The 24,397-nt window shown below is 45.9% G+C and overlaps 1 protein-coding gene across 1 annotated transcript in view; it reads right to left on the bottom strand.

Annotated features, from left to right (window-relative positions):
• The window catches only part of PAICS (phosphoribosylaminoimidazole carboxylase and phosphoribosylaminoimidazolesuccinocarboxamide synthase), a 35,986-nt gene extending 12,074 nt beyond the window's left edge, over positions 1–23,912 (bottom strand). The window contains exons 1-7 of the mRNA XM_068133023.2: positions 23,782–23,912; positions 17,374–17,571; positions 13,662–13,840; positions 8,540–8,719; positions 4,557–4,670; positions 2,585–2,668; positions 1,397–1,580 (exon numbers count right to left, since the gene is read on the bottom strand). Of these exons, the coding sequence (XP_067989124.2) occupies positions 1,397–1,580; positions 2,585–2,668; positions 4,557–4,670; positions 8,540–8,719; positions 13,662–13,840; positions 17,374–17,571; positions 23,782–23,791 (949 nt within the window). The 5' untranslated portion in view covers positions 23,792–23,912. The remainder of the gene's footprint in view (positions 1–1,396; positions 1,581–2,584; positions 2,669–4,556; positions 4,671–8,539; positions 8,720–13,661; positions 13,841–17,373; positions 17,572–23,781) is intronic.
• Positions 23,913–24,397: the final 485 nt, after the last annotated feature.

The raw sequence follows: 24,397 nt of genomic DNA, 5'->3' as shown, positions 1-24,397 counted from the left end.
TTTTCCCCCGCAAAGCGGGGGTTGGCCTTTTTCGGGAACCGTGGTTGTTGTTGTTTTTCGGTCCCCTTTTTGAAGCAATGTTTTACGGCCGGATGCCCTTCCTGACGCCAACCCTTTTTGCCGCCTTTAACGACAAACAAACACAAACACACAAACACAAACAAACAAAATAAACGACAAACAGGGAATTACCAGTGAACTGGTACTCAATTAGCCCACCTCGGAAGGATGACAGGCTGAGTCAACCCCCCTGGTGTTAATTCAGCGATTGACCGGGATTCGAACCCAGGATCCTAGGATCCTAAGCCGGCACCCTAGCCGCTAGCCCAACACCAGGGTTAACCAGGGTTAGCAACACCAGGCCCAGGTGGTACCAGGGCACCAGGTAGCAACACCATGGGATGTGTGTTACCCCAATAATAGACATTCCTCATAAAGACCATATATTACAATTTTTGGGGAGAGGAGCTCAGGTCCCTTGTTTTAATGGAAGGAGACACCCCTTCCTAACACTCCTCCATGAAACAAAGTATCCATTTCAAAATCATAGTGAAGGCCTTGATAATAAAGAATAAAAATAAACAATTATCTCTTACTTCTAGCTCTTATGCAAGGCAAGATCCACTTGTATCTAGTTTGTCAAATTCCAGGCATAAAACTTGTATAAAGTGTCAGTTAAAAGGACTAGCATAAAAGCCCGTCAAAATGACAGGTGACTTCTGCATTTTCACATTATTCAGCATTGAAAACTCAGGCTAAAACTGAATTTACAGACAAAAAACAAACAAACAAAAAAACAATTCATTTTGCTGGTGTATAGCACAAAAGATTGTCAAAATGAAAATTGCTAGCTTAAAGTTCCCCAAAAAAGTTATGTATTCATTTTAAGTTATGAAAACAGCAATCCTTGGAGTTTTGACTACATACATACACACATACCTCCATTATACGAGTAGTATGATGATGATGATGATGATTATTATTATTATTATTATACAAGGGGTAAGCACACTTGTATTTGGGCTGTACTGTCTGAGTTTGATTATTTACCGAACTATAAACAATTAGACTGGTGCTTTACAGGCAGGGCAATGCAGCAATTTGAGCACTGTACGTCAGTGGCGGACCCATCTGATAGCATCAATCACTGGTGCACATTACAGATTCCACCTGGCTAAATTCCAGTCAAACCAAATGTGGGGTTCATGTTGGTAACCATCTCGTGACGTTTATCAGGTCACTGTCAGTGACCTACTGGGTAAGGTATTGTGCTCTATACAACAGTTGCCGAGTTGTCCTTTAAAGGACTTAACCAGTTTGAACGGCAAGAAATAACACAACTCACACCTGAAGAAATTCCTAAATTGTGTTTTGTTTTTTTTCCTTAAAAACTCACTTTCATATTGGTTCTTCATGGAGAGTGTCTGGTCAGGCCCCTTGTGGGCTGATGAAACACGAAGATGGCAAGGCACACCATATGCACCGATTGCTTTGTGCAAGCGCTGCCCAAGGTGCTCATCCGAGGCAGACCCCATAATCACAACGACACGACCTTTTGCTCCTGTTGGCTGCAACAAAAGCTGCATCCAAATGACAAAAAAAAAAAAAAAAAAAAAAACAACAAAGATTTCACATCAGAATAATAAAAACTATCGACAAGCTTGCTGGGCTGAAATTTCAACATACAGCCGGACACCAACATTCGCGGGGGATACGAAAAATGCCGTGAATGTTGAAATCGCGAATGTCGGGGAATTGTTTGAATGAGAAAGGGGGGATAGTTTCCCGTTGGTTCCTGGTTCAATACAACACCGCGAATGGCGACACCACGCATAGGCCGAAAAAGACCTGGAAGGATGTGATGAGTTGACCTCGATCTGACCTGGTCAAAAATTTCGATCACAAAGTAGTTTTCTTCACCGTACAAGTAAATGACAAATTAATAATTCCCCTCCATCGGTGCTGTATTACCTCAAAAAATCCTTTGTATTGACGAAGCTTTAGATTGTTGCATGCATCTATTTTTCTCTCAACAACAAAGGCTTCAAGATATTCAATCATACAAGGATCCTCATTACATGTTTTGTCCTTTCATTAATTTAATTGATAATTCTTTACAAAAACAAAACAAAACAAAAACAAAACAAAAACTCGAGGAGAAGGCTGCAGAAGGGTGGCGATCAGACCTGTACGAAGTGAGCCCCACAAGAGTGTAACTTAATATTCTTCCCTGCATCTCAATCTCCATATAAAAACGTTTTTATATTTCGGTTTCTTATTTTTAAACATCTGAAATGAAAACTTATTTTTGTCAAACTATGAAATGCCCAGCACTTTGAAGCATTTTTGTATGAATTGCCAAATTTACTTGGAAATTTTTCATTCTTCTATTTGAATGATTTGATTTTACATCTGCAAATCATTTTGCTTACTTTTCATGCTTACATTGACATGCTTATTCCCTACTTCTTTGACATCCATTCTATACACCATGGAGGTGTGGTGTTTCTGTCTTTCAAATGAAATGAAGCTCTTCTGTGAAAATTGAAAATTATAAAGTGCGAGATGATGATGCTCTCCAGACCTCAACTCGTTCTGCCACCCACTCAAAGTTTTTCTTCACAACTTTCAGAGACTCAGGGGTCACTTCCTTTAGATCACGGTAGACCTGGGGAAGGGTGAGAGTTAATCAAGGTGATTACAATGTATGAACTCACCAGGTGTCTTTAATCACCTTATATTTCAAAAGAAGATGAAAGAAGACAAAAATGAGAGGAGGGGTGTGACAGGACAATGGGTAAGGGGGATACGAGAGGACGTGGGAGGTGGGGGGTGGGGGGGGGGGGGGAGCGAGGGGGAGGAAAAGGGATGTGAGAAAACAATGGGGAGGAGAGGAAGATTGTGAGAACAATGGAGGAAGGAGGAGTGTGAGAGGACAATGAGGGAGGAGGGGTGTTAGGGGACAAAGGGGGAGAGATGTTAGGGTAGGAAGTAGGAAGTGTGTGAGGGGACAATGGGGGAGAAGGGTGGAAGTTGAGAGGAAAAGGGGTGGGAGGAGTGAAAGATGAAGGGGGGAGTGCAAGCGGAAAAGGGAGAGGGAGTGCAAGTGGAAAATGGAGAGGAGCTGCAAGAGGAAACGGTAGATGGAGCTGCAAGAGGAAAAGGTAGATGGAGCTGCAAGAGGAAAAGGTAGATGGAGCTGCAAGAGGAAAAGGTAGATGGAGCTGCAAGAGGAAAAGGTAGATGGAGCTGCAAGAGGAAAAGGTAGATGGAGCTGCAAGAGGAAAAGGTAGATGGAGCTGCAAGAGGAAAAGGGAGGGAGTGCAAGAGGTAAAGGGAGGGAGTGCAAGACGAAAAGGGGGAGAGTGCAAGAGGGAAAGGGAGGGAGTGCACAAGGGAAAGGGAGGGAGTGCACAAGGGAAAGGGAGGGAGTGCATGAGGGAAAGGGAGGGAGTGCAAGAGGGAAAGGGGGGGAGTGCAAGAGGGAAAGGGGGGAGTGCAAGAGGAAACGGGAGGGAGTGCAAGATGAAAAGGGAGGGAGTGCAGGAGGAAAGGAGAGAGGGAGTGCAGGAGGAAAGGAGAGAGGGAGTGCAGGAGGAAGGAGAGAGGGAGTGCAGGAGGAAGGAGAGAGGGAGTGCAGGAGGAAAGGAGAGAGGGAGTGCAGGAGGAAAGGAGAGAGGGAATGCAGGAGGAAAGGAGAGAGGGAATGCAGGAGGAAAGGAGAGAGGGAGTGCAGGAGGAAAGGAGAGAGAGAGTGCAGGAGGAAAAGGGGTGGGGTGCAGGAGGAAAAGGGGTGGGGTGCAGGAGGAAAAGGGGTGGGGTGCAGGAGGAAAAGGGGTGGGGTGCAGGAGGAAAAGGGGTGGGGTGCAGGAGGAAAAGGGGTGGGGTGCAGGAGGAAAAGGGGTGGGGTGCAGGAGGAAAAGGGGTGGGGTGCAGGAGGAAAAGGGGTGGGGTGCAGGAGGAAAAGGGGTGGGGTGCAGGAGGAAAAGGGGTGGGGTGCAGGAGGAAAAGGGGTGGGGTGCAGGAGGAAAAGGGGTGGGGTGCAGGAGGAAAAGGGGTGGGGTGCAGGAGGAAAAGGGGTGGGGTGCAGGAGGAAAAGGGGTGGGGTGCAGGAGGAAAAGGGGTGGGGTGCAGGAGGAAAAGGGTGAGTGCAGGAAGAAAATGGGTGAGAGTACAAGAATAAAGGGTAGGAGTGCAGGAATATACAGGGTGGGAGTGCAGGAATATACAGGGTGGGAGTGCAGGAAGAAAAAGGGTGGGAGTGCAGGAAGAAAAAGGGTGGGAGTGCAGGAAGAAAAGTGGTGGGGGGATTTTATGAGGATGATTGGAAAAGGGAAAATAGGGTGAGGATGAAAATGGAAGATGTGAAGAGTGTGAGATGGTAAGGAGGGTGAGGGTGAGGGAAAAGGCAAAACAAAAACTGATTACACAGACAAATCAAAAAAGGAAGCAAGCTCTGTATCAAAATATTGTGATGCGAAACAACATCACGATCACTCGGCTACCCAGAACAACCACTTCCACATTTACAAAAACAAAAACCTACAAAAGCTCACCTGTTTATCTTTCTGCTGAGTACGATCACCAGCTGGCCACAAGCGCCACGAGTCATTGTCTATCACATCTGCTAAAAGTATTTCTTTGCTACTTTTACACACACCAAATTCCACCTGTTCAAAACAGACAGCGACAAAATCAGTTTGCATTTACTTATCAAAATGTGAAACCATCACCTCGGTCAATCAAGTGGAGGAAAGAAAAAGGAAACTAGAAAGAGCAATCAGAGATTAAAGACCCTCGCCAGGAAGTGTTTTCAGTGGTTTTTAAGGCTGCGTAAAAACAAATATGGCGGCCGAACCACGTGACCGATGACATCTATTTTTTTTTTCTCTCCACCAATTTATGCCTACATGACAAGAAATTTGATCTTGATTGGATGAAGTTTTGTACTTGTCGAATTATGACATCATAATGGAAGCACAGATGACATTAACAGATGTTATTCCACATGGAGTTCTTTACAATGAGCCATGTCTCAATTATTTCTATGCAGCGCTTGCAGAGATATATAGCTGCAAAGTTTTTCGGTTTTTCCAAGATGGTACCCGAATCACGTGACCAATCATAATCACATCATAATCATCATCGTGACTAATCACATCATAATTATTATTTTTAAAAATTCTACAGGTTGAGTTGCACCTATGGTGAAAATTTCCTGTCAATAGGAACAACGGTTGTAGAGAAAATCATATTTATTCTGTGCGGACAAACAGACAGACAGACAGACAACAAACAGACTCAAATGCAATAACCTCTCTGGCGAGGGTTTATTAAATAAATAAATAAATAAATAAATAAATAAATAAAAAAATAAAAAAAGGGGGGGGGGGGGAGGATAATTCTATGCATGACCGATACACATTCAAAATACAATGTTTTATCATGGTACTCTACTTTGCCACGAATGAATGAATGAATGATCGTTTTAAGGCCATTTTCCCCGCTAGAGCAGGGGTTAGCCTTGTGGGCCCCATGACAATCATGGTTCCTTGTTTGAGGCAATGTTTTTATGGCTGGATGCCCTTCCTGACGCCAACCCTTAGTCGCCTCTTACGATGCGCAGGGATACGGTGTACCTATTCGAAACCGGGGTACACACCGGGATCATTCATCCCAGCAAGCTGGTACTCAATTTGCCGACCTCGGAAGGATGACAGGCTGAGTCAACCCCCCTGGCGTCAATTCAGCGATCGACCGGGATTCGAACCCAGGACCCTTGGATCCCAAGCCGGCACCCTAACCACTAAGCCAACACCAGGCCAACACCAACACCAGCCAACACCACATCACGATAATGTGTAAAATACGTATTACTAAATAAACAAGAAAAAGAGCAATCAGAGATTGCAAACCCTTGCAAGGATGTACTTTCAGTGGTTTTTAGGGCTTTTGTGTTAAAACAAATATGGCGGCCAAACCATGTGACCGATGACGTCATCATTCTTTTTTTTTCTCCACCAATTTATACCCACATGATGCTCAATAAATTTCATCTTCATCGGATGAAGTTTTGTACTTGTCGAATTATCGAATTATGACGTCATAATGGAGGCACCTATGACATCATTTACATATTTTATTCCCCATGGAGAGTTCTTCACAATGAGCCAGCCATGTCTCAATTTTTTTCTATTCAGCGCTTTCCGAGATAGAGGTGCAAAGTTTTTCGATTTCCCCAAGATTGTGGCCGAACCACGTGACCAATGACGTCATAATTGTCATTTAAAAATTCTACAAGTGGAGTTGCACCAATGGTGAAAATTTCCTGTCAATCGGACCAATGTTTGCAGAGAAAATCATATTTATTCTGTGCGAACAAACAAAGACAGACAGACAAACAAACGGACTCAAATGCAATACCCTCTCCTCTGGCGAGGGTAACTAGAGGGTACATAGAACACGACATCACCCATTCAAATATATACTTCAATTTTAATAAATAATGATTTTAAAGATGGTTTTAAAAATTCAGGAAGTTCAGCGCTATTGAATCTTATACACCACTCTAACATGTCCAAGTACTGCAAAAACTGGAGGTTCTTCGAAGTATTATGAAGGCGATTTGTGTTCTCCAGTGTACAAGTATATAATGCAATTTAAATAAAGATTTAAAGGCATATAAATAAATAAATTCCGGGTTTTGTTGCCGTCTTAGCAAGTGTTTATTACATCACCCGATCTAACAAATTACATTAGTTCTTCTGGCCTGTTGTTAGTGTCCTTAATGACATCCTTAAAAACAGTAAATTTCCTGCTTTGAATGATTTTCAATTTTGTTTGACCTCCAGGCAGGCACACATGGTAAAGATATTCTCACTCCTCTGCGCATGTGCAATTAGGACGAATTCAGAGAAAACGTGCTGTTCAATGGCAGGTTTGTCTTCCGGTTCGTGTTCAAAATTTAACATTTTGATTCAATTTAAATAAGCTGTTTATCAATCATAAACTGACGACCATAAACTGATGACAAGTGGACATGACCCAATTGCTTAACCCCACCTTTTGGTTCTCCCAATCGGGGTAATGATGCTGAAGCTTACTCCTCCATCTTACGCCAGCTCACTCTGAAGTTCTTGTTTATTCTGTTCCCAGAAGTCCATCGATACACCCCAGAAACTCCAAGACGCACGCGTTCTTCCAGTAACCACATCTTGGTTAATCTCCAAAAATCACGGTTTAATGCACACATCTTCTTGCATTATTATCTTGCATCTTGCATTGCATTCTTGCATTATGGTGTGCTTCCCCTTCTCTCCCCATCTCGTCTTCCGCTCCCTCTTTTTATATATTTTGTTTGTCTGGTTGATTTGTTTGTGAAATAAATGTTAGCTCTTTCACGAGCCTTGATTCAGTATACAAAAAAAATCAAAAAAAAACCCTCTATTCTTTCTTTAGTGGAAAGACCTCCAAATGATGGTTCCATCCCACTGTTCTCTGCAGGGATTTAAAATGTGGTACGCTACCATTTCATGTAATCACTCGTACACTACTCACCCCTATTAACACGATCTATCCCAACTTGGGATAGTTGGGATAGATCGTTGGTGTTGGGCTAGCGGCTTGGGTGCCGGCTTAGGATCCCAGGATCCTGGGTTCGAATCCCGGTCGATCGCTGAATTAACGCCAGGGGGGTTGACTCAGCCTGTCATCCTTCCGAGGTCGGCAAATTGAGTACCAGTTCACTGGTAATTCCCTGTTTGTCGTTAAAGGCGGCAAAAAGGGTTGGCGTCAGGAAGGGCATCCGGCCGTAAAACATTGCTTCAAAAAGGGGACCAAAAAACAACAACCACGGTTCCCGAAAAAGGCCAACCCCCGCTTTGCGGGGAAAAATGGCCTCTAAAGGTGGTTTTTAAAAAAAATCCCAACTTAACCCTTTTACATGCAGGTTCTGTGTTTCCCCTCTTCCTCAGTCTCCCACCACCTCACTGTCAAGCCATTGACTTTTTATCCTCAATCACCTCGCTCCTTCATAGCTCCCCCACCTCAATCTTGGATAAATAATAAATCAAAAAAATTGTCTGCATTTGTGAATATATATGCTGCAATGACGATGTGCAACTTTGTTCATTCAAATTCTCTGCTCAACTCTCTGGTGGTGAACTTGTCCGATTTTTTGATACATGGTCGCATACCGTAGAGTAAAATCGTAAGAACCCTTTTTAATTATTTGAGAACGCCCAAAGACACTGTGTGCGGTATCGCATTCTATGAACTCTCAAGTTGCAGGAGATGTACTTTCACTACATTTAAGGCAAAGCCTGCCCCCATAAGGCTTGGAAAGCAATTTTCAAAGGTCTGGTGAGATTTTAAACCTCATGTTTGTTATCATTGCTCAACAGTGTATGCAAATAATCTAGTTAGTGTAGGTGCAATAATAAAATAAAATAAAATAAAAATTATGCAATAACTCAGACCCTTCCTGTCCCATCAATTTTACACCCCCATCCTCCCCACACACCCAAACTCCTTTACTGACCTTCATGTCCACCAGGCAACAGTCCTGCGTTGTCCACATCTTCTCCAAAATATCAAATATTGCTGCAGTCGTCTCCAGCATCAAGTCCACTTCAGCTCGTCCAATGGTGCGACCCGCAAGTGATAGCCCCTTTGCAATTATCTGCTCTGTGGACCACTGTGGGTCATTATTTGCATCATCCTATGGGAAGTATAACAAATAAAACCTAGTGTCAATTATATTTGCAATAAGAATTTCTGAAACCCTGGTCCTGAGGCCACCGGCTATGGATAACTCCATGGGTTGCCAGTCAAACCTGGCAAGGACCTTGCTAATACACATTGACGTTCCGGTGGCTTGGCAATATCAAGAGGGGCTCACACTTCCTTGATGCATATCTGTCGAACTACTTAATCAGGTGGAGCCTAGCAGAGCTACCAAATACGTATCGGCTAAAGTTATGGAGCCAATTGGTTGCTGTAGAACTTGCCAGCTTGTCACTATGACACCTTAATAGAGTCAATAGGAAAGAGACAAAACAGGTAGGTTGGAAATAACTATTTACCAAGAAACGAGCGAATATTCACAGGCAATTGGCTAAAGAAACGTTATTAACAAAAACAAATTAGAAAAATTATTAGCAGAATTAGAAGAAAAAAAAAAAAAAAAAAATTAAAAACAGGCACAGTAATCAGATGTAAAATAAAAAGGCACAGTTGTAATTTATAATGTTCAAATTCAGAGCACCAAAAGTCTTATCCCCCGTAACGCAGAGTAACCCCTTCTGCAATCTTACTTATCTAACATGCACAATCGCACCGATCATCAAAATCACAGCGAGGAAAGTAGTTAGGAAGTGGGTAAGAGGGGGAAAGTACAGTTCAGGGCTTGTTGATGAGCCTTTAGCCTCACTTGGGCACCGTCGACGGACGGGTACCAATCCTGATACAGGTAGAAAGGGGGCTGAGGGAGGGTCAGTATAATCAGTTTGATACCGTGGTGCAAGTGTATGTTGTATGGCGTAGAGAGGAAAATGTGTGGTCCGGGTCTGTGCGTCGACCCTGAAAAGGGACTAGGCTTGGTCGTTCAGTTGTTGATAGCTCTTTTTGTGTGCCAAGAGAAACTGGAGAGAACTATTAAAGAACTTATTAAATTATTAAAGAACTCTCTCTCCACGATAATGGGAGGAGGAAGAAGCTCTCCATAGCCCTTTGCAACGCATATTCCCCTTCTCTTGTTACTCCCGCCAGGGAGTAATGCATTCAATCGTGTCCGTGTGTGCGTGCGTGTGTTTGTGAACAAGATATCTGGAAAAGTTCTGAACGGATTTGGATGAAAGTTGGTGGGATGATTGCACTTGGGATAAGGAAGAATTGATTAGTTTTTGGTGAAGCTCAGGAAATTATTCCAGATCCAGGAAGTTTTTTTAGGAATTTCTTTTTCTGTTTTCCTTTAAAAACCATTTTCTTTGCAATAATTGGACCAATTGAGAGCAAATTTTTACCATAGGAGGGACTCGGTCTGCAGAATATTTTAATGGTAATTATGACGTCACAGGTCACGTCGTTCGGCCGACATGTTATTGAGTGAAAAACACTAAAATCCAATTTTCTCCAAAACGCCTGAACAGATCGAGGCCAAACTTTGCAGGCAGAATCGCATACCCATGACGAACAAAAAAGTCAGAGCATGACGTCATGCATCACATGGTTTCAGAGTTATGACGTTTTTAAGCACAAACATTTAAAACCTAGGTCCTCCCTCATTTGTGATCTAATCGAGGGGAAACTTCACAAATCTGTTCAGCATATCAGTCGACTAAAATTCCCTTTTGGAATTTGCGATAGGTCACGTGGTTTGGCAGATATCGTTAATTAAACGCAAATAATAAAAACATTTACATCTCTTGAACCACTTCATTGATTGACGTGAAACATCATACTGTAGTAGAAGTCATGAAGAGTAACAAGTGCGCAAAATTTGAAGATTGGATGTACGGTCTGGAAGCTGGAAGTTGTTATTGCGTGAAGAAGAAAAGTCTTCGACTGTGGACGATTAATTATTTATCACATGTACAGACTTGCAGGCATCGTTTGACACAATGTCCCGGGTTAATTTGAACCTCAAATAAAATTATAATTCCAGATTTGTCAATGGCTGAGGTATATTAACAAACGAATAAAACAAATTTGGCAAAATTCCAACTTTTTTTTTAAAAGATCGCATATTCCCCCAGGGTTGTGAAAGGCTGAAGAAGAAGAAACCCCGCATGGCTTCCCAGACCAAATAAATAATTCTGGTTCTGGCTCTGCGATTTTCAGGTTTATTACTCCCGCCAGGGAGTAATGCATTCGATCGTGTCCGTCCGTCCGTCCGTGTGTGTGTGTGTGTGTGTGTGTGTGTGTGTGTGTGTGTGTGTGTGTGTGTGTGTGTGTGTGTGTGTGTGTGTGTGTGTGTGTGTGTGTGTGTGTGTGTGTGTGTGTGTGTGTGTGTGTGTGTGTGTGTGTGTGTGTGTGTGTGTGTGTGTGTGTGTGTTCATGTGTTTGTGAACAAGATATCTGGAAAAGTTCTGAACGGATTTGGATGAAAGTTGGTGGGATGATTGCCCTTGGGATAAGGAAGAATCGATTCGTTTTTGGTGAAGCTCAGGATATTATTCCAGATCCAGGAATTTTTTTGGGAAAGACTTGTTCTGTTTTACTGCATTAAAGCTTTTATTCTTATTCTTAAATGATGTTTTTCTCCTCCAATTCCGAGATATATCAAAATTAATTATCTGACCAAAAGGGCCTACTTTCTTTTTCATTTATTAATTGTTTTGGGGAGAGGGGATGTTAAACAAAACGTATTATTCCAACTAAATCCACGGCGGGAGTATGCGCTCGACTGAGTGGCGTTCCAGTTAAACCATGGATTAGGCTATCTGAATACAAATATTAATGATACAACTACCTTCTGAACCTACATGTGTGGATGTCCTTCTACCCTGGTTCTCAGAACTGGCACTCTAATATGTATATATATATATATATATATATATATATATATATATATATATATATATATATATATAATATATATATATATATATCTTCTCTCTATATTATAAAAGAATGTTTTTGTTTGTCTGCGCAAGCTAATCTACTTAACGGTGAAAGATAGGAGGAAGCCTCGAATACAAAAAATGCCGGGACGGGCCCCGGGAAGGTTATAGGCTTGGTGGCGAGGCCGGTCGAGGCCGCATCGGCCCGGCTGGGCCCATTTCACAATTAAAAGCTGAGCTGAATTATAGTAGTCAATCTTCTACAGCCACGAGTAAAAGCTGAATTATAGTAGTAAATTCATTCAAAAATAAACCAGGCAACGCCGGGTGCTTTCAGCTAGCAAAAACACGCACGCACGCACGCACGCACGCACGCACGCACACACACACACACACACACACACACACACACACACACACACACACACACACACACACACACACACACACACACACACACACACACACACCATTTCGCCCTGAGCGTAATTTGTCCTCGATACGACACTGCTCCAGTGTACTTGCGATCTGTATTTAAATTAAAACGGCATTCTGAGGTCAGACACAAGATTGTAGCCAAGCATGGACAATCTCAAGGCTACAAGTCCAACTGCATAGACCTTGATGTTACTGTTGCTGTGTCCACCGTACGCAATGTTATCAGGACGTTTAAGCCCCATGGCACTGCAGCCAAACTCCCTGGACGTGGCCGCAAAAGAAAAGTTGATCGAAGATTGTTCAAATGGTAGAGAAAGCACCTCGACCAACTACCAAACAGATTCAAGCTGACCTTCAGACACAAGGTACGACAGTTTCAACTCGCACCATCCGTCGCAAAATCAATGGAAGGGGGTTCCATGGTAGGAGACCCAGGAGGACTCCACTGCTGAGAAGGAGACATAAGAAAGCCCGACTGGAGTTTTCCAAAACACACCTGAACAAGCCAAAAACTTTCTGGGAGAATGTCCTGTGGACAGACGAGACCAAATAGGAGCTTTTTGGTAAAGCACATCATCTCTATGTTTACAGAAAAAAAAATGAAGCCTTCAAAGAAAAGAACACCTTCCCTACAGTCAAACATGGAGGAGGTTCAGTGATGTTTTGGGGTTGCTGTGCTGTCTCTGACACTGGGTGCCTTGAATGTATGCATGGCATCATGAAATCAGGAGATTACCAAGGCATTTTGGAGCGCAATGTTGAACCCAGTGTCAGAAAGCTGGGTCTCCGTCGAAGGTCATGGGTCTTGCAGCAGGACAATGACCCCAAACACACTCCAAAAAGCATCCGGGAATGGTTCAAGACAAAACATTGGACTGTTCTGAAGTGGCCAGCAATGAGTACAGATCTAAATCCCATTGGACACCTGTGGGGAGATTTGAAAACAGCAGTTGGGAGAAGGTACCCTTCAAATCTGGGAGAACTGGAGCAGTTTGCCCAAGAAGAGTGGGCCAAACTGCCAGTAGAGGTGTAGGAAGCTCATTCATGGCTATAGGAAGCTGTTATAGGACTATAGGCCTGCAGCTATTTTGTCCACAGTCTGTGCCACCAAATAGTCTTGGGTGTCAATAATTTTGTCAATGCCATTTCTTTTTATTTTCTGATTTTAAAGGATATATTAAGTTCTAAATCAAAAAACAAAGGTTCTGTAATATTAACAGTGAAATAAAGAATTGTGGAGACCAAATACTTTTGTCAATTTCAACTTATTTTTTAAGAGAAAATTGTGAGTTATTTTTAAAAAGTGCAAGGGTGCCAATATTTTTGGCCACGTCTGTATATATTGAAACAACAAATGTCAGTGAGTAGAAGTCACAGCTCAAACAACAAAAAAGGTCAAGTTTAAATCATTAACATTGAAATTGGTGATAATTGTTTGGACAGGAAGCTATTTGAATTATAAAATTCAAATTCGAGGATATTTGTCTTTGAAAGTCTACTGTAAGATAATATGAACTGTTTGGACACTGACTTTTAGATAATGAAGAACAAATAAAAAAATAAAATAAAAAAGAACAAACTACAAAGCCAAATTATGTACTTTGCCAATTCTGCTGGCTGAAAAAAATCATTTTTTAACCTTAGAATTATATTCCTGCTCACCTTTAAGAATGTTTCAAGTTTGGGGGGTGAAAATCGATAGCCCTCAACAACTCCAGGGTTGCGCTTAAGGAAGGAACCAGTGGCAACCCGGCGGCAAACCCACTCAATTGGCACCATAGTGCAGCGCTTTGCCATAAAAGCCACGTCATTGTGGCGGTGCTCAAAAGCAGTTTTTATTCCTGTAACGGCCAAAACAACACAAAATGTATAATACACCCTCTAACTTCAATGGGAAATTATTGAATACACAATTAGCCCTGTGGAGCTGAATAATAGTTAAAAAGAAAAGAACATTAGCTTGAATCATGGTCTTTCAGAATCATGAAATAATGTGAATATCATGGAGGAACATCTTCACTCTGCAAGTTAAAATAACAAAAACATTTATACAAAAGAGGGCCAACATAAGTTTAAAAAAATTACTTTTAAATAAGAACGTGCAATTTTAATACGAGCATGAGGATGTAACAAACAAGGAAGATATCACATGATTTACCACAGAGCATCATTTCTTTGATTGATTTTAAGCTGGTACCAGATGCTGCTTCAATATAAAAAGATACAGGTTGAAGTCATGACTTAGTGTATGATGAATGACAATGGCGAAAATATGTTCGAAACATGCCAAAATCAATCTCCTTGTTAACAACATTGTATTTAAACCCAGACAGGACCTTAAATCAACAAGGATATTACCAAAGGATTCTAACAAAGTTAATCCATTTTATTGTTGCTAATACAAGATGAACACCGATACTGGACACAGGAGTATATAGACTATAGAGGATGCAATAAACCAAATGCTAATTTAATCTGGAAAAACTACAGTTGAAAATTATAGGAATTCTTGGGTAAAATGCCAGGTGCATAGAAAAGGCCCCTTTATATAAGGGTATGTGCCATGTGGCAAAGTATAGAAAAGAAGGGACATTCCATAGCTTGTAGAAAATGCCAAACAATAGAAAATAAGGGGCATTCAAAAAATATCATGTGCATGCTGGACAACTCTTGTGTTCTGAGAAGGAATCAAGTAATGCTCAATAAAAGGTCATATAAAGGGGCACCCTACATCTGGCAAATAAAATACTGTTACGGTTTTTAGAACCTTCACTAGTAAATTTTAGTAAATGCATCCTTTATAAATGTTCCCCTGTAAATATCCCCATCAATTGGCTTGTTAAAGATCGCACCCTAGTTAGTCCATGTACAACACGTAGCAAACCAGAGGACCTCTCCGTAGTTATTTCATTATTATGTGTTTCAGTTAAGGATCTATTCCCAATAGTTGAATCTGCGTTGCATTAATCAAATAAGATAGGCCCTTTTCGATTTCCCCAATCGCCTCACCCGCATCTCCGCAAAGTAACGGTCAAGCAGCGTTCGCTGCTCCTTGCCTTGATGCGGTTGTTGGCCCCAAACCGCCATTAGCCATGCGGTCAAGCCGAGGAAAGAGGGGGCGGAGCCGCCAGAACAAGGTGTAGCACGTCGACTCGTCATCGGAGGTGGAGTCAGCAAGCCCTTACCGGCCAACCAGGGCCAAGGTGAGCCGACCGGTAGGCGTGTCCTAGGAGCCGGCGGCTGGATACAGGAGCGCACAATAAAAGCGGCTGGGAGGGACTGCTTCAGGAGAGAGACGTGATCCGGCAGATGAGGGAGATACCAGGCGAGCGCACCGCTGGATCGTGAGGCAGAAGAGTGGGTCCGTGATGGCGACAACAATACAGTAGTCAATTGACATTGTCCGACCATGTGTGAAACCGAATACGTGGAGCTGCTGCTGGCTGTTCGCTCCAGCCCGGAGGGTGGACCTGGAGCGGACCTCCTTGCTGTGCCTTTGCCCGAACCTTCCAGCCCTGCTGTCCCACTTTGACCCTTCTCCTTCTTCCAGTCATTCCTGCCTGCCATTCCCTGTCGTGTGAGTCTGTTTGTTGTCCTGGGGAATAATATAAGACTGCTTAAGGCTGCCCTGTGTATCTTCTTCTTCTTCTTCTTCTTCTTCTGTATATTACTTTCGTTTCCTCTTCTTCTTTGGTTTTGTACATAATTAATAAATTACACCTGTTCCTTCTTATTCTTTGGGTTTTCCTCTCATCCGGTCGCTTTTGTGTTTTCCCTGATTGAATACCTGTGGCGCGATTTTGGCCAAACGCTCGGAGTCGGGTTTGTTCGTTGTTAATGGCTCGAGCTGCGGATTGCTAAACCGCTCGGCAAATACCATCTTGTCCGTGGTTTGAGCGGTACTTGTCTCCGGGTTTTGCGGAGGGATTGGTAAAGGTATTCGGGAGAACACCTTGACCAATAACCCTGACCAATTTCACCCCGCAAAAGAGCGTTATAAATACCAGGACCAGAGACGGCCAGCTTAACAGGCCAAGGGGATTAGCCCCCCCCCCCCCCTTGCTAAGGGGAGTGCCGTCTCTGAGATCCGTAACAATACATTTACTTCTTCACGCAGCTGCATGAATCAAATTGGCGCCCCTGTATATGACCTTTTCTAGAGCATTACTCGATTCCTCCTCAGAACACAAGGGTAGTCAAGCATGCACATGAGATTTTTTTGAATGCCCCTTGTTTTCTATTGTTTGGCATTTTCTACAAGCTATGGAATGTCCCTTCTTTTCTCTACTTTGCCACATGGAACTTCCCATATAAAGGGGCCTTTTCTATGCCCCTGGCATTTTTCACAAGATACATTTTAAATACGAACAAAATACATTTGTTCATCGTACAAGACTTTATTCAAGACGATATAAAAGACTTGAAAAAGTAAGGGGAAAAAACATTGAACCCAGACAGGATTTGAAGCCACAATCCCCAGCTTGGGGGTCTAATGCTTTATCCATTAGGGCTTAGGCCATTGAGCCATGGACTCGATACAGACCGAGTGAACCAAAAGAGCATTATTTGGCAAACAGGATGACTAATTGGTCCGTTAGAGAAGCAAGAGGTAGGCTCTGCTAGCATTCTATTTATTTAAATAACTACTTGAGGGCAGGCTCGGAGCTTGGGTCACATGGGCCTGGCATCAAATCAACTCTCGCCCGGTAAGTGTCAGTATGGTGTCGTGTTTCAGCAATTTTCAAGGCTCGTTTCGAACGTAGGGATCGCCTGTTGATCAAATACGAACACCGATGGTTCAAAGTGGTCTTTGGAAACGGGCAATTTTGAATGAACATACATTTTGATGTTAGATTTTGGTTGTTCCTAGTTTTTTCAACCATAAAGCACATGACCGTTGACGACCTTTTTGTACGTCAGGGATGCAAAAAAACAATTTCCGGGTCCTGTGGGCAAATTTCTCGACGATTGCAACAGTTAAAAGCTTGGCACATCGGCATCATCAACGCTCAAATAACTTGTGATGAAATACAGATGTACACATCCGTCAATGAGTTGTGCCCCTGTGACACGAACCAACAAAAGTGGCTTATTTGCATAACGGAGGTGAAAATAATCCGATTTTAAAACACGATTGTCCAGCTTGTTATTCTCCCTAAAAAAAATTATTTTGTGCTCATGGATCAGGGAGATAATCTTCGAAAACATCTCTTCAAAAAATTTCATGACTGTGTCAATTTAATAAGGAACTCAATGATTATAGAGTACATGTTTCACAGGACAAATAAAAACACCTTTAAAAAAAAAAAACATGACAAAGTACTTGATCTATAAAATATTAGATTAAGGCATTTATCAGGCCACTTTAACATACCTGCTTCCTGAAGCAGCTTGAATACACAACTGGTAGTCTTTGTAGACAAGGATGCTTTGCCTTCCAGTTGGTCACAACGCACCATGTTGAATGCAGTAATCTGGTCCTTGGAACGGATCAAGACCCGTGTTGGATCATCAGCGATCTCCATCACTACCTTTGTCTTCCCTTCTGCAAGCTGGACCCCGAGCTTTGGTTCTAGAATGTGTGAAGAGAAATAAATTTTGCACGATTAACAGAATCATAATGGCTCGTTGAACACCATGACATTACACAACATCATGATGGCGGCAAGGCACACAGCTGGTTTTACTATCTCGTAAAACAGCTTCTTTAAATCAAACGACAAAGAAAGCAGCAGAATAAATCCACACTCGTTTAACCGATAACTCAGGGAGGGGAGACACAAAACGCAACAAATCTATGGGAAGTCTCGGGGGTTTTGTAAAGGCATTGATGAGGTTCAGAAAGAACACAACAAGAAGGCAGAATTCAACGCTAGCCTGAAAAGATAACACGAAGGAAGAATATGTACAAAACATGAATGTCTTGTCAAAACATGAATGTCTAAACAAAACTCACCCTCGCCATGACGTGTTTGTACTTTGTGTGGTGTTTATTAGCTGCTGTGTTTGTGTGGTTTATTCATGACATAGATTCATGTTCAATCCAATATGGCTGCCGAAACAAGTCACCGATGACATCATTTTTTTTCTCCACCAATTTATCCCTAGATGACACTCAAGAAATTTCATCCTGATCGGATGAAGTTCTGTACTTGTTGAATTGAGTATGACATCATAATAGAGGGACCTATGACATCATCATTAACATAGGTTATTCCCCATGGAGAGTTCCTCACAATGAGCCATGTCTCCATTTTTTCGACACAGCGCTTTCAGAGACAGAGGTGCAGTTTTTCAGTTTTTCCAAGATGGCACCCATATGACACGCGACCTATGACACGCGACCTATGACGTCATATTTATCATTAAAATATTCTAAAGGAGGAGGTGCGCCTATGGTGGAAATTTCCTGTCAATCGGACCAACGATTGCAGAGAAAAGCATATTTATTCTGTGCGGACAAACACACAGACAAACGGACCCAAATGCAATACCCTCTCCTCTGGCGAGAGTAATAAGGAAATTAAATACAGGAAGAGGCCATTCGGCCCATCATGCCTACGCCACACCGACACCAGATGTCACCATCCAGCACAAGCCAGTGGTGTTTGTCATACACATCAAGAAAAAAAGAAAAAGAAAAGAAGAAGAAGTGAAGACCAGAGGTTGGAAGATAATTAGGTGAGAGAAGTACAGGGACAACGTTGTCATAGAGGGCAAGGAGAGGATGAGTGCCAGGTATGAGGAACTTGGTGTAGAAGCCAAAGGTTTGGAGGAATGGAAAAAGTCCAGAGAGACATTTAGGGGGAATTGCAGAAGTGTTGTGTGGAAGGACGTCAGGAAATGTTACATCGTCGGAGAACAGAAACCATGTATAGTGGACGAGGCAATAGTGTACAGAGATGCTAGTGCCTGCGGAAGAAGTCGGAGTCAGTTCGGCGAAGAGGCTGTTGAAATGTCTGTATAAGAGGGTTTGATTCTGGAGCATTGGAGGAAAGGGCCATTATGGAAGAGGAAGGTGATGTTCAAGATCCAGGGAAATAAAGAGGCATTACACTCCTACATCATGTCATAAAGGTGCTGGAGAGGATTTTGGATGGGAGGATTAGGAAGAGTGTGAAGATGGAGATCAGCAAAGAGCAGCAGGGGTTTAGAAGGGGTAGAGGAACGACAGATGGGATGTTTGCGCTGAGACACCTGCTGAAGAGGTTGGAGGTGCATGGTGAAATGGCATTGGGTTTGTGGATATGTTGAAGGCCTACTATACGAGACTGTCCCAAGATAGATGGTGATGGTGACACTGAGATGGATGGGAGTTCCAGAAGCAGAAGATAGGTTGGTGGAGGGGATGTTTAAGAGAATGAAAGGAAGAGTTCTGGTGGGTCCTGTGATGGTGGAAGAGTTCAATGTGAACATCAGTTTGAGTCAGGGAGGCTCTCTCAGCCCACTCATGTTTATATTATGGTGATGGAGCTGGTAAGCATGAAGGTAAACATGAGGAATATTCTGGGGAGGATGTTGTATGTGATGATCTGCCTGTTGTGGCGAAGAATTGGTGAGAGAAGCAGGAAGTATTGGGGGGAGTAGAAAGAGGCATTTGAGAAACATGGGCTGAAAATGAGCATGGAGAAGATGGAGGTGATGTGGTTTGGGCAGCTGAGAAAATAAATGAATATCAGGTACAGGTTAAAGGAGAAGTAGATCAGACAGAGAAATAGGTAGAAATAGATGAGCTTGACGGGGAGATTGGTGAAATTCTGGCTGAGATGGTCTGGACACGAGGCAGATGGAGAAAGAGAGAATGGCAAAGAGCGGATAGGTTGAGGGTGCAAGATAGAAGGAAAAGAGGAAGACCACAGCTGGGATGAGGGGATTGTGAGAGGAGGGATACCAATAAGGTGGGGGCGGTTGGAGAGAGGAGAGAGTTCGTTAAGGACGGGGTTTCGTGGAGCAGTATCGTGGTTGAGGCAGTGCAGAAGCTTGGTACAGTTGGACCACATCTCATGAAGAGACCCTCTCATAGACACAATCACCCATCCATAAATCAAGCTACCTAGAAATCCTGCAATATCTCTGTACCTCTTTATCTTCAATGCTTCTAGCCTCCAGGTACCTGTCTAATTCCAAATGAAACATATCTACCATTTTCTACTGGCACTACCTTTCCAGGGAGGGTGGCAGAGGGGAGGGAGAGGGGCAGAGGGGAGGGAGAGGAGGAGAGGGGCAGAGGGGAGGGAGAGGAGGAGAGGGGCAGAGGGGAGGGAGAGGAGAAGAGGAGCAGAGGGGAGGGAGAGAGCAGAGGGGCAGAGGGGAGGGAGAGGAGGAGAGGAGGAGAGGAGGAGAGGGAGAGGGGAGGGAGAGAGGCAGAGGGGAGGGAGAGAGGCAGAGGGGAGGGAGAGAGGCAGAGGGGAGGGAGAGAAGCAGAGGGGAGGGAGAGAAGCAGAGGGGAGGGAGAGAAGCAGAGGGGAGGGAGAGAGGCAGAGGGAAGGGAAAGAGGCAGAGGGAAGGGAGAGAGGCAGAGGGGAGGGAGAGAGGCACAGGGGAGGGAGAGAGGCACAGGGGAGGGAGAGAGGCACAGGGGAGGGAGAGGGCCAGAGGGGAGGGAGAGAGGCACAGGGGAGGGAGAGAGGCACAGGGGAGGGAGCGAGGCACAGGGGAGGGAGAGAGGCACAGGGGAGGGAGAGAGGCAGAGGGGAGGGAGAGAGGCAGAGGGGAGGGAGAGAGGCAGAAGGGAGGGAGAGAGGCAGAGGGGATGGAGAGGGCCAGAGGGGAAGGAGAGGGCCAGAAGAGAGGGAGAGGACCAGAGGGGAGGGAGAGGGCCAGAGGGGAGAGAGAGGGGCAGAGGGGAGAGAGAGGGGCAGAGGGGAAGGAGAGAGGCAGAGGGGAGGGAGAGTGCCAGAGGGGAGGGAGAGGGCCAGAGGGGAGGGAGAGGGCCAGAGGGGAGGGAGAGGAGCAGAGGGGAGGGAGAGGACCAGAGGGGAGGGAGAGGGCCAGAGGGGAGAGAGAGGGGCAGAGGGGAGAGAGAGGGGCAGAGGGGAGAGAGAGGCAGAGGGGAGGGAGAGTGCCAGAGGGGAGGGAGAGGGCCAGAGGGGAGGGAGAGGGCCAGAGGGGAGGGAGAGGGCCAGAGGGGAGGGAGAGGGCCAGAGGGGAGGGAGAGGAGCAGAGGGGAGGGAGAGGGCCAGAAGAGAGGGAGAGGACCAGAGGGGAGGGAGAGGGCCAGAGGGGAGAGAGAGGGGCAGAGGGGAGAGAGAGGGGCAGAGGGGAGGGAGAGTGCCAGAGGGGAGGGAGAGAGCCAGAGGGGAGGGAGAGGGCCAGAGGGGAGGGAGAGGGCCAGAGGGGAGGGAGAGGGCCAGAGGGGAGGGAGAGGGCCAGAGGGGAGGGAGAGGGCCAGAGGGGAGGGAGAGGGCCAGAGGGGAGGGAGAGGGCCAGAGGGGAGGGAGAGGAGCAGAGGGGAGGGAGAGGGGAGGAGGGGAGGGAGAGGAGCAGAGGGGAGGGAGAGGGGAGGAGGGGAGGGAGAGGGGAAGAGGAGAGGGAGAGGGCCAGAGGGGAGGGAGTGGAGCAGAGGGGAGGGAGAGGGGAAGGAGCAGAGGAGAGGGGAAGGAGCAGAGGAGAGGGAGAGGGGAAGGGGAAGAGGGGATGGAGAGGAGCAGATGGGCAGAGGGGACAGGGAGAGGCAGAGGGGAGGGAGAGGGGAAGGGGAATAGGGGACGGTGAGAAGCAGAGGGGACAGGGAGAGGCAAGGGGAGGGAGAGGCAAGGGGAGGGAGAGGCAAGGGGAGGGAGAGAAGGAGAGAGGGAGAGGGGAGGGAGAGAAGGAGAGAGGCAGAGGGGAGGGAGAGGAGAGAGGCAGAGGGGAGGGAGAGGAGGCGAGAGGCACAGGGGACGGAGAGGAGGCGAGAGGCACAGGGGACGGAGAGGAGGCGAGAGGCAGAGGGGAGGGAGATGAGGAGAAAGGCAGAGGGGAGGGGGAGAAGGAGAGAGGCAGAGGGGAGGGAGAGGAGGAGAGAGGCAGAGGGGAGGGAGAGGAGGAGAGAGGCAGAGGGGAGGGAGAGGAGGAGAGAGGAAGAGCGAAGGGAGAGGAGGAGGGAGGCAGAGAGGAGGGAGAGGAGGAGGGAGGCAGAGGGAGGGAGAGGAGGGAGAGGGGAAGGGGAAGAGGGGATGGAGAGGAGCAGATGGGCAGAGGGGACAGGGAGAGGCAGAGGGGAGGGAGAGGGGAAGGGGAATAGGGGAAGAGGGGACGGTGAGAAGCAGAGGGGACAGGGAGAGGCAAGGGGAGGGAGAGGCAAGGGGAGGGAGAGGCAAGGGGAGGGAGAGAAGGAGAGAGGGAGAGGGGAGGGAGAGAAGGAGAGAGGCAGAGGGGAGGGAGAGGAGAGAGGCAGAGGGGAGGGAGAGGAGGCGAGAGGCACAGGGGACGGAGAGGAGGCGAGAGGCACAGGGGACGGAGAGGAGGCGAGAGGCAGAGGGGAGGGAGATGAGGAGAAAGGCAGAGGGGAGGGGGAGAAGGAGAGAGGCAGAGGGGAGGGAGAGGAGGAGAGAGGCAGAGGGGAGGGAGAGGAGGAGAGAGGCAGAGGGGAGGGAGAGGAGGAGAGAGGAAGAGGGGAGGGAGAGGAGGAGGGAGGCAGAGAGGAGGGAGAGGAGGAGGGAGGCAGAGGGAGGGAGAGGAGAGGCAGAGGGGAGGGAGAGGCGGAGGGGAGGGAGAGGAGGAGAGAGGCAGAGGGGAGGGAGAGGAGGCGAGAGGCAGAGGGGAGGGAGAGGAGGATAGAGGCAGAGGGGAGGGAGAGAGGCAGAGGGGAGGAAGAGAGGCAGAGGGGAGGAAGAGAGGCAGAGGGGAGGGAGAGAGGCAGAGGGGAGGGAGAGAGGCAGAGGGGAAAGAGAGGCAGAGGGGAGAGAGAGGCAGAGGGGAGGGAGAGAGACAAAGGGGAGGGAGAGAGACAAAGGGGAGGGAGAGAGACAAAGGGGAGGGAGAGAGACAAAGGGGAGGGAGAGAGACAAAGGGGAGGGAGAGAGACAAAGGGGAGGGAGAGAGACAAAGGGGAGGGAGAGAGACAAAGGGGAGGGAGAGAGGCACAGGGGAGGGAGAGAGGCAGAGGGGAGGGACAGGGAGAGGGGCAGAGGAGAGGGAGAGAGGCAAAGGGGAAGGAAAGGAAGGATGGGACGGGGGGGGAGGAAGGGGCGAGGGAGAGGAATACATCTTAAGAAAGCAACTGATAAAAAGTTTTAAAGTTTTTGAAATACTAACTTTTTTTAATGTATTGCTTTTGAGGACAATTCTCCCCAAACATTTGGCTTCAACGGGTTTGAAGACAGAATATTCTGGATCAGAGACCGCCGGGTGTTGCAGTTCAATATTGTATTTGCATCAAAATAGAAATTATTTGCGTTTTCCATTCACTGAACAAGAAATCTTTACAGCGTCTGCATACATATTGACTTTGTGTTTGTAAAACGTTTGCTTTTGACACAATGTACTCGGATCGCAATCAGGCAGATAGTCCCAGATACACACACACAAAGTTCAAAGGTCAATTTGGTTGGTCTACAAACTACCGTACACGAATGACCAAGAAAAGTCTTGCATCCGTCGTCCCTATTACTATTAGTACCACTTCTAAAGTATCTAGAGCACTCCCAACTTCACCTTGGTGGACTTTCGTGCCTCACGTAATAACGTTGCAGCATTTGTTTGTTTTAGAAACACATGAACACGCTCCGTTCGGAGCACGTGGCAGTAAAATTCGAATTTGGATTTCATGGGAATCACTAAGTTACAAAATAAAGCTTACCAGACTCCATCGTACACGTTCTCGAAACCAGCACCAGCTCCTAAATCTGAAACCAAACTTCGCCGAATGACCGCACCGACTGAGCGACGGCAGCCAGGTCGTATTTCAGAATTTGGGCCACGCCTTCCCGCGCGTTTTGTAATGCTTGTTGTTGTTTTATTATTAATATTTTTTCTTTACTTTTCCGTTCGAGAGACTCACGTTGACTACCCAAACCCAAGCACTCTCGGTTGACAAAAAATAATTGGTAAGTTAAATTGCCGAGCCATTAACTTTAAGATGAGAAACAGCAATGAGAGCCGATGGATGTAATAATTAATATAGTGCACACACGACTCGATTGCCAGAGAGGTAGGCCACAACGCGTTGGTACAAACGAAGAGTCTTTATTAAGAGCTCGCACTTCAGCACTGGGCGGGCTCGACTCTCGAGCTGAGAGCCCGCATATATGTCCCGAGGCCACGCCTTGTCCCCGGGCGTGGCCGATCGGTCGAAAGGCGGGGCATGCGCTTTCGTTCCCCGCCTGGACGCTCACGCCACCCACTGGTGCACGGAATTATTGCCCCTTGTGCCCGCCACACGCGCCCCCCCAGAATTCCCGCGCACCTGAAGGGTG

The sequence above is a fragment of the Myxine glutinosa genome, chromosome 4 (assembly GCF_964187855.1).
Source record: "Myxine glutinosa chromosome 4, kmMyxGlut1.1, whole genome shotgun sequence".
Lineage (NCBI taxonomy): Eukaryota > Metazoa > Chordata > Myxini > Myxiniformes > Myxinidae > Myxine > Myxine glutinosa.
This window is presented reverse-complemented; position numbering and strand designations above follow the sequence as displayed.